Source organism: Bubalus kerabau, chromosome 15 (genome assembly GCF_029407905.1).
Source record: "Bubalus kerabau isolate K-KA32 ecotype Philippines breed swamp buffalo chromosome 15, PCC_UOA_SB_1v2, whole genome shotgun sequence".
Classification (NCBI taxonomy): Eukaryota; Metazoa; Chordata; class Mammalia; order Artiodactyla; family Bovidae; genus Bubalus; species Bubalus kerabau.
In genome coordinates, this window is record NC_073638.1 from 41,807,306 (window position 1) to 41,817,058 (window position 9,753).

General features: G+C 41.4%; 1 protein-coding gene across 7 annotated transcripts; it reads left to right on the plus strand.

The window, feature by feature from the left end:
• The first annotated feature begins 3,596 nt into the window (after window positions 1-3,596).
• Window positions 3,597-9,352, plus strand: ZBED5 (zinc finger BED-type containing 5). 7 transcript variants are annotated; one of them, XM_055548632.1, is made up of 3 exons: window positions 3,597-4,015; window positions 5,869-5,981; window positions 7,058-9,352. In XM_055548632.1, the coding sequence occupies exon 3, from the start codon at window positions 7,199-7,201 to the stop codon at window positions 9,281-9,283; it is 2,085 nt and encodes a 694-aa protein (XP_055404607.1). In that variant the 5' UTR covers window positions 3,597-4,015; window positions 5,869-5,981; window positions 7,058-7,198; the 3' UTR covers window positions 9,284-9,352. The 7 variants fall into 7 exon arrangements, with proteins under 7 accessions (XP_055404607.1, XP_055404606.1, XP_055404605.1 ...); XM_055548631.1 differs by lacking the exon at window positions 3,597-4,015 and adding an exon at window positions 4,022-4,249 and having other exon boundaries at window positions 7,026-9,352; XM_055548630.1 differs by lacking the exon at window positions 3,597-4,015 and adding an exon at window positions 4,022-4,249.
• The last annotated feature ends 401 nt before the right edge of the window (window positions 9,353-9,753 follow it).

Genomic DNA, 9,753 nt, shown 5'->3' on the forward strand with positions numbered 1-9,753 from the left:
TGTCGTCCCCTTCTCCTCCTGCCCCCAATCCCTCCCAGCATCAGAGTCTTTTCCAATGAGTCAACTCTTCGCATGAGGTGGACAAAGTACTGGAGTTTCAGCTTCAGCATCATTCCCTCCAAAGAAATCCCAGGGCTGATCTCCTTCAGAATGGACTGGTTGGATCTCCTTGCAGTCCAAGGGACTCTCAAGAGTCTTCTCCACCACAGTTCAAAAGCATCAATTCTTTGGCACTCAGCTTTCTTCACAGTCCAACTCTCACATCCATACATGACCACAGGAAAAATCATAGCCTTGACTAGACAGACCTTTGTTGGCAAAGTAATGTCTCTGCTTTTCAATATGCTATCTAGGTTGTCATAACTTTCCTTCCAAGGAGTAACTGTCTTTTAATTTCATGGCTGCAATCACCATCTGCAGTGACTTGGGAGCCCAAAAAAATAAAGTCTGACACTGTTTCCCCATCTGTTTCACATGAAGGATGGGACCAGATGCCATGATCTTAGTTTTCTGAATGTTGAGCTTTAAGCCAACTTTTTCACTCTCCTCTTTCATCAAGAGGCTTTTTAGTTCCTCTTCACTTTCTGCCATAAGGGTGGTGTCATCTGCATATCTGAGGTTATTGATATTTCTCCCAGCAATCTTGATTCCAGCTTGTGCTTCTTCCAGCACAGCTGTTTCTCATGAGGTACTCTGCATAGAAGTTAAATAAGCAGGGTGACAATATGCAGCCTTGATGTACCCCTTTTCCTATTTGGAACCAGTCTGTTGTTCCATGTCCAGTTCTAACTGTTGCTTCCTGACCTGCATATAGGTTTCTCAAGAGGCAGGTGAGGTGGTCTGGTATTCCCATGTCTTTCAGAATTTTCCACAGTTTATTGTGATCCACACAGTCAAAGGCTTTGGCAAAGTCAATAAAGCAGAAATAGATGTTTTTCTGGAACTTTCTTGCTTTTTTGATGATCCAGCGGATGTTGGCAATTTGGTCTCTGGTTCCTCTGCCTTTTCTAAAACCAGCTTGAACATCTAGAAGTTCACAGTTCGTGTACTGCTGAAGCCTGGCTTGGAGAATTTTGAGCATTACTTTACTAGCGTGAGATGAGTGCAATTGTGCTGTAGTTTGAGCATTCTTTGGCATTGCCTTTCTTTGGGATTGGAATGAAAACTGCCCTTTTCCAGTCCTGTGGCCACTGCTGAGTTTTCCAAATTTGCTGGCATATTGAGTGCAGCACTTTCACAGCATCATCTTTCAGGGTTTGAAATAGCTCAACTGGAATTCCATCACCTCCACTAGCTTTGTTCGTAGTGATGCTTTCTAAGGCCCACTTGACTTCACATTCCAGGATGTCTGGCTCTACATTGTGATTATCTTGGTCATGAAGATCTTTTTTGTACAGTTCTTCTGTGTATTCTTTCCACCTCTTCTTAATATCTTCTGCTTCTGTTAGGTCCATACCATTTCTGTCCTTTATCGAGCCCATCTTTGCATGAAATGTTCCCTTGGGATCTCTAATTTTCTTGAAGAGATCTCTAGTCTTTCCCATTCTGTTGTTTTCCTCTATTTCTTTGCATTGATCGCTGAGGAATGCTTTCTTATCTCTTCTTGCTATGCTTTGGAACTCTGCATTCAGATGCTTATATCTTTCCTTTTCTCCTTTGCTTTTTGCTTCTCTTCTTTTCACAGCTATTTGTAAGGCCTCCTCAGACAGCCATTTTGCTTTTTTGCATTTCTTTTCCATGGGGATGGTCTTGATCCCTGTCTGCTGTACAATGTCACAAACCTCCGTCCATAGATCATCAGGCACTCTATCTATCAGATCTAGTCCCTTAAATCTATTTCTCACTTCCACTGTATAATCATAAGGGATTTGATTTAGGTCATACCTGAATGGTCTAGTGGTTTTCCCTACTTTCTTCAATTTCAGTCTGAATTTGGCAATAAGGAATTCATGTTCTGAGCCACAGTCAGCTCCTGGTCTTGTTTTTGTTGACTGTATAGAGCTTCTCCATCTTTGTCTGCAATGAATATAATCAATCTGATTGTGGTGTTGACCATCTGGTGATGTCCATGTGTAGAGTCTTCTCTTGCGTTGTTGGAAGAGGGTGTTTGCTATGACCAGTGCATTTTCTTGGGAAAACTCTATTAGTCTTTGCCCTGCTTCATTCTGTATTCCAAGGCCAAATTTGCCTGTTACTCCAGGTGTTTCTTGACTTCCTACTCTTGCATTCCAGTCCCCTATAATGAAAAGGACATCTTTTTTGGGTGTTAGTTCTAAAAGGTCTTGTAGGTGTGCATAGAACTGTTCAAGACCAAGGCTAAATTCTAGACTTTACTTCAGTTGAATTTGTTATCAGCTGAATGTTTTGAATTATTTCATTCCATGAAAATGTAAACCAGATGTGTGAAGATTAAATTGGGAGCATATTTGTAAAAGGCCCTTCTGAAATAGAAAACTTATGAAAATGTGGGATATTTTTCCAATATTGTTAAGAGCTAGACAATTCCTTCAACTACAATATGATCGCTCTTCAAGTCAAATTTCACCCCTTCAGCAAAGTGATTTCCCCTTTGGTGGTTCAAAAGCTCAAATGAAACCAATTTAACAGGAATAATTTTAAAAGAATAATGAAGACATATGGATAGTCTACCATGGGGCAAAGTTCTGAAGATGTTGACATGACTGTAAAACATTAAGAACCAAATGTTGACATCTATTATCAGTCTCAGGAAATCATCTAGTTCAATCCTCCCAAAGATTCTGTTGAATAAGAGGCTCGATGTCTTTCAATGCCGAAGAAATTTATTCATATGTCCAAGAAGAGCAAATTTAGGAAAAACAAAAGCTGCCCTTGCTTTTGACCACAAGTTAGGAATTTTCTATCATTGGCCAAGCGCCTGAAAAGAAGATTCACCTTTCTTGACTTGGTTATTTCTATGGGGCCTTGAAAATCTAAAATATTGCAAACGATTGGACTCACTGTATAATGCTACCCATACTTCAACAAATTGCTTCCAAGAAGTGTGCATATTTCAAGATGCCAATTTGGAAAAGCAGACTGCACGTCTCCACGACGGATCTCACACAAAATGGAATTGAATACACTGCTCGAAGCCTTTTGCTGTGTTGTTTTTAACACAGGAGAGGGGGATAGGAGAACTAAGCTTAAAACACCCGAAGTAGGGACGCGGGAGCCTGGTGGGCTGCCGTCTATGGGGTCGCCGAGTCGGACACAACTAAAGCGACTCAGCAGCAGCAGCAGCTATCAAACAGTGTTCTAGAGCGCTGGGCGTTCCTCGGGGAGGGAGCCACTAGCGGAGGGTGCAAAGACACAGGAAGCGGACTCTTTCCCATTGACACTGCTGAGACGCCGCCATCCCTACATATTCCAACACGTGGCTCCCGACCCTATCTGGGGTCATCAGGGAGCTCTGGAGAGAGCAGCGCCCCGGGGACATGACGCTCAGCTCTCAGCTCGGCCCACTAGGGGCCCCCGACACGCCTGCTTCTGGGAGGGGCGGGGAAGAGAGAGGGCGTTTTCTGCCCGGATTCCAGTGGGAAAACAAGGAAAAGAGAAGGCGGTTGCGCAACCTGGGCTTGGGGTGCGGCTCCGGGAACAAAGAGCGCGTGAAAGGACCAGCAGCCAAGGCTCTGCAAATGCACTCAAATCAACACCGGGGCTGAGCCCTACTGCATAAGGGCACGCAGGTTTCTCGAAGCCAATCCAGCGCTACAGGATCACAGATGGTATCTCGCAGCACCCAGGACTCTGCATTGTAAACAAATGCCCGGGCTGCTCGAACCCAGGGAAATTTGAAAACTATCGCTTCTCGTCGGGTATTAGCTCAGCCTCAAGCGAACGCCCTAATCCAGAGCGATAGCAGCTGCCGCGGCTGGCCCGCTTCTCAACCGACCTTGGTCCTTTCCTTTGGTCCCGCCCCACTGCTCAGCGCGGATAGGTGGCGGGGAGCAATTCTGGCGCTGATTGGGCGGCGGCAAAGTCGCTCGTGGAGTCTGTAAGTGGGGGTGCCCTAGTGTGCTAAATTTATCTTCAGACAAGCGACCGCGCCAGCCGCGAATCGGATGTCTATGGAGGTGGCATAGGCGATATCCCTGAGCTGAGAGCATCGCCCGGCCCCCCGAATCCTTCCTCCCTCTGTTTTGTTTTTCATTTTCTCCCTTCCTCCCTACCCCCTCCCCCTTCCAGTCCGCGACGACTGGCTCTTGACCCCGTTCAGGCCTCGGTGAAGGTGAGGACCAGAGCCGCCGTGGCGGCTGAGTGGTGCGCTCTGAAATGGCCGCTGCCGTGAGCTTTGTAAAATGGCGGGCGCCGGCTCTGCTGGGGACCGCGGCGCTGCTCTGCAGCCCAGCCGCAGCAGAGACCATTCTCTTCATCGCTGATGGAGATGAGAGAGAAAGATAGTGTCGGGTTCTGAGACGGTTTCCTGTGGTTGTTAGCTAAGGCGACCGCCCGGGGACGCGAGAGGAGTTCCGTAGGCGAGGGTGGATTCCCACAGGAAGCCAGCCCCAGCTGTGGCTGGCAGTGCGCACCTGTGACAAGGAGGAGCCGAGGGATATAGCTGGCTGGGCAGCCCTTCGAAGTGACCGTTTTAAAAAGCACTTAGGTACTCGATGGGGTGTCCGTGCCCACTTCCTGCCTCAGCTTTTTGAAGTCTGCACTCCTCCCCAGCCCTTCTGCCCCAAAGGTATTGTTCAGAGCAGGAACCACCCGAGGGAGGGGGTGAATGGATGGTGTTACCTGTCAGTTTAGCCAGAAGAGACAAAAGATGAGGGTTCCACCGCTCCTTTTCAGGGAGTCAAATAGAAACTCTACTCTTTAGGGAGCCCAGGCTCTTTGTCATCGAGAGATTCAGGAGAGCACCTCTGAAAAGGTGGGATTAGGCCCTCCTTCCTGAAAACAAAGCTCACCACTCCGTTGTGTCTGTCCCTAGTAGCAAGGGAGAGGGATTGTAAACTTTTAGGTCACCCATTGACTCCACGAAGCTCTCTGCAACTAAGGCCCATTCAGGACTGTGATAGAACAGTCGGCTCTTTTACTGCCAATAATGAAGGTGTACAGCATTCTGCTGCCAGCTTGAGACCCTCGACTTTCTGGCAGTAATAACCCATTGTATAGATCATTCATTTCTCTGTGCACCATCCAACTCCTGGTCCCAGATTTTTAGTGCTTGTGAAATTAAGAGTATTTGGGGACACACAAGCAATGACTAGGCACGTGGGCTCTGCAGTCGAACTTTCTGGGTATTGTTCTTAGTTCTTCACAGATGTGTTAACTTAGCAGGGGACTTAAGCTCCCATTTGTTCATCCTTAAAGGATTATTAATAATAGTCCCTAACTCTCAAGTTCGTTTTGAGGATTAAATGAGCTCATCTATGAGGGATTTAGCAGTTACTGGCACATAGTAAACAATGATCACTCAGTGAATGTTAGTAACCTTAAGGATCTTGGTTATTGAGAAAAGAGTGGTTATAACAAAAAGGCATAGTTCTTGTAACCTTTCTGTGTATAATTCCATTTTAGATTACTTAAAATGCTTAGTTTTAGAGACATTAAGTTGTGGCTGTACTTGAAAAAGTTAGGTTTAGTTTCTGAGAGTTTTATGTCTTTCTATGAAGTCAGTGGATGGGGAAGCATTTCAAAACAATGAAATTACCAGAGTATTAAATAGGATAAAATATGAGCACTTTTGTTATGTTAGAAATCTTCTCTTTCAGTCTAAGATCTGCATTTCAGTGAAGAATCATTTGCACTGCCTGGCTCTAATATAAATTGTAAAGATTGGTCATCTTAGAGGTTTGTAGTTAGTTCTATTTTTACAGTGTCTAATTTTAATTTTTCTCATTCTAGGCTTTTGGTTACTCCCCTTCTACCCTTTCCCTTAATTTTATTTTTTTGAAGAGTCTGCATTTCAAGCTTTCAAGGTGGAAAGTGATTGCAGAAGAGAGTGCTCCTCATTTCAGGTATCTTACCCTCTAGCTGTTAATGGGAAAACCCTTTTGATTCAGGATCTAATATAAGAATCCAAAGGTTACTCTGTAGCCAAATCATAAAGTTTAAATCAAAAGTCACTACATTTAGATAGACACTAAATTTGAATGCCTTACCTTATAAAGTTATTCTTTAGAAGTCCTAAAATTTGCATTACCGTTCCATTTTATGATGCTTTTTAAAAAGTATTATATGAGGAATAAACCTATTAAACTGAGAGTTTATGTTTTCTTTAGGTCCTTGTTAAGCCTTCACCTAAAGAATAATAGGATGCTGAGTACTTAGTAAAATATATGTATTACTTTGAATGAGTCTAATTTGGGATAATATAAATATTTATGTAATTTTAAGTCCAAAGAAATAGTAGCTAATTTTTGGATTACAGTTTATTTTTCAGTGTTAACACACAATATTTACATATAACAGAATTCTGTACCTTGCAAAACTTTGAGCTGTTTGTGTGTTTTTGAAGTAGCTCATCAGAATAGTTGTGAGCCCTGAAAGAAGACTTAAGACGTGTAACAGTGTCAACAATGAGTGTATCTAATGGCAGTAGGCATCAGAAAGCTCAGATTCCAAGATACTGTATACAGTGAAAGGGTATACAGTGGATGAATTATGGCCCCATGCTGCCTATTTTTGGAAATACAGATTTATTGGAACACAGCTGTGCCCTTCTAACGTATTGTCTATGGCTGCTGCCATTCTCCAACTACAGAGTTGAGTAGTTGCAATAGAGACCACATGGCCCATCAAGTAAAATATATTTATCATATGGTACTTTATGGGGAAAATTGGCCAACTCTGCCATGGGACCTCAAGATCGCTTCCTTAAAAATACACTTATCAGCTCTTTATTATTTCTTGGTCCAATGGTTCCCAAACTATGTTTTATAGAGTATTAATGTTATCTAAGTTAATGAGCATTGTGAGAAAAAGATAAATGCTAACAATAGTTTTTTCTTTATAATTTATTTTAAAATATAAGTTTAAGACTACTAAACTCATTTCTATAGCTTTTATTTTTATGTGATAATCTACCTTTAAGAAAAGGTGTGCCATACCCGAGAGCACCAGGAAGTCGAATGAGAGATCACCTGATACACGAACGTGTGCTGTTCCATCTTCGCATTGATGCATAGGCAGCATTTACAAATTAACTGATGTGTTGCTATATATCATCTCTTTGATGATTGCTCATTTTCTATGTATCCTGTCTTATAATGTCAACACATTTGTGATACTCAATGTTTATGCTAAATTAACCATGTTTTGTACCACAAATTCATTGCCTATGGATCTGTTACTGAAACAAGGAAGTCTTAAACAAGAAGTAGAATCTTTTTGTTATCAAATTGTGTCTGAATCACATGATCAAAAGGTTGGAATATTACAAAGTGAAGATGAGCAGTTGCAGCCTTCAGTTTCTAAAAATTCAGAAGGTGAGCTTTCCAGGGTCAAATTTATGTCCAATTCCAACAAAATAACTACTTTTAGTAAGAAACCAAAAAGAAGAAAATATGATGAGAGTTATTTGTCTTTTGGATTTACTTACTTTGGAAATAGAGATGCACCTCATGCTCAGTGTGTATTATGTAAGAAAATTTTATCAAATAGCTCTTTGGCCCCTAGTAAGCTTCGAAGACATTTGGAAACTAAACATGCTGCATATAAAGACAAAGACATAAGTTTTTTCAAGCAACATCTTGATTCACCTGAAAATAATAAACCCCCAACACCTAAAATTGTCAATACAGATAATGAAAGTGCTACAGAAGCATCATACAATGTAAGTTACCATATAGCCCTGAGTGGAGAGGCTCATACTATTGGAGAATTGCTTATCAAACCTTGTGCAAAAGATGTTGTGATGCGGATGTTTGACGAACAGTATAGTAAAAAAATAGATGCAGTACAACTATCAAACAGTACCGTTGCTCGTCGAATTAAGGATCTAGCTGCTGACATTGAAGAGGAACTTGTTTGTAGACTGAAAATTTGTGATGGGTTTTCACTGCAACTAGATGAATCAGCTGATGTTTCAGGACTTGCTGTGCTGCTTGTGTTTGTTCGTTACAGGTTTAATAAGTCTATTGAGGAAGACCTACTCTTATGTGAATCTTTGCAAAGTAATGCCACTGGTGAAGAAATTTTCAACTGCATCAACAGTTTTATGCAGAAACATGAAATTGAATGGGAAAAATGTGTTGATGTTTGTAGTGATGCTTCTAGGGCAATGGATGGGAAAATTGCTGAGGCTGTCACCTTGATAAAATATGTGGCTCCCGAAAGCACCAGTAGTCACTGCCTATTATATAGACATGCACTAGCAGTTAAAACAATGCCTACGTCTCTGAAAAATGTGCTAGATCAGGCAGTACAAATCATCAATTATATTAAAGCTCGACCACATCAATCCAGACTACTAAAAATTTTATGTGAAGAAATGGGTGCCCAGCATACAGCACTTCTTCTAAATACAGAGGTAAGGTGGCTTTCCCGAGGTAAAGTTCTTGTGAGACTTTTTGAGCTTCGTCGTGAACTGTTGGTTTTCATGGATTCTGCTTTTCGACTGTCTGATTGTTTAACGAATTCATCTTGGCTGCTAAGACTTGCATATCTTGCAGATATTTTTACTAAATTAAATGAGGTTAATCTGTCAATGCAAGGAAAAAATGTGACAGTTTTTACAGTATTTGATAAAATGTCATCTTTGTTAAGAAAATTGGAATTTTGGGCCTCATCCGTCGAAGAAGAAAACTTTGATTGTTTCCCTACACTCAGTGACTTTTTGACTGAAATTAATTCCACAGTTGATAAAGATATTTGCAGTGCCATTGTGCAGCACCTAAGGGGTTTGCGTTCTACTCTGTTAAAATATTTTCCTGTAACAAATGACATTCATGCTTGGGTTAGAAATCCATTTACAGTAACTGTTAAGCCAGCCTCATTAGTGGCACGGGACTATGAGAGCCTGATTGATTTAACATCTGATTCTCAAGTGAAACAAAGTTTCAGTGAACTTTCACTAAATGATTTTTGGAGTAGCCTAATTCAGGAGTACCCAAGTGTTGCACGGCGTGCAGTTCGTGTACTTCTTCCTTTTGCTACAATGCACCTGTGTGAGACAGGCTTTTCGTATTATGCTGCCACAAAAACAAAATACAGGAAAAGACTTGATGCTGCACCTCATATGCGGATCCGACTTAGCAACATTACACCTAATATTAAGCGAATATGTGATAAAAAGACACAAAAACATTGTTCTCATTAAAGTTGGAGGGTTATGCATGCCTCTGGATAGCCAAATATAAGATGAAAATAAAAAATGATTTACTTCACTGATGGTATCTTGGGGTTTTAAATAAAATTATTCAAATTTTTTATACTTTTTAGATTTTAAGAAAGGTAAAGAATCACAAATTTAAACATGTACTACTGTTGGTGATTCTTCTTCACATTGTAATTTCAAAGGGTTCCATGGTGATGGCTGTGGGAAATATTGATTCACAGGATAAAGTTACAGTTCCTTAGCATGACATTTCTTTTTAGGATCTCATCACTGCCAGTCTTTCTAACCATGCCACCCTGTAGCTCTCCAGTCACAGGGACCTTCTTGCCTAACCATATCACTGTTTCATGCTTTCAAGTGTCAAAAAACCATTCCTTCTCCTTGATTCCTGGAAAACTCCTATTTGCCTTTCAACCCATTGATTTAATTTATCTTTGGTATTTGCATTCTCT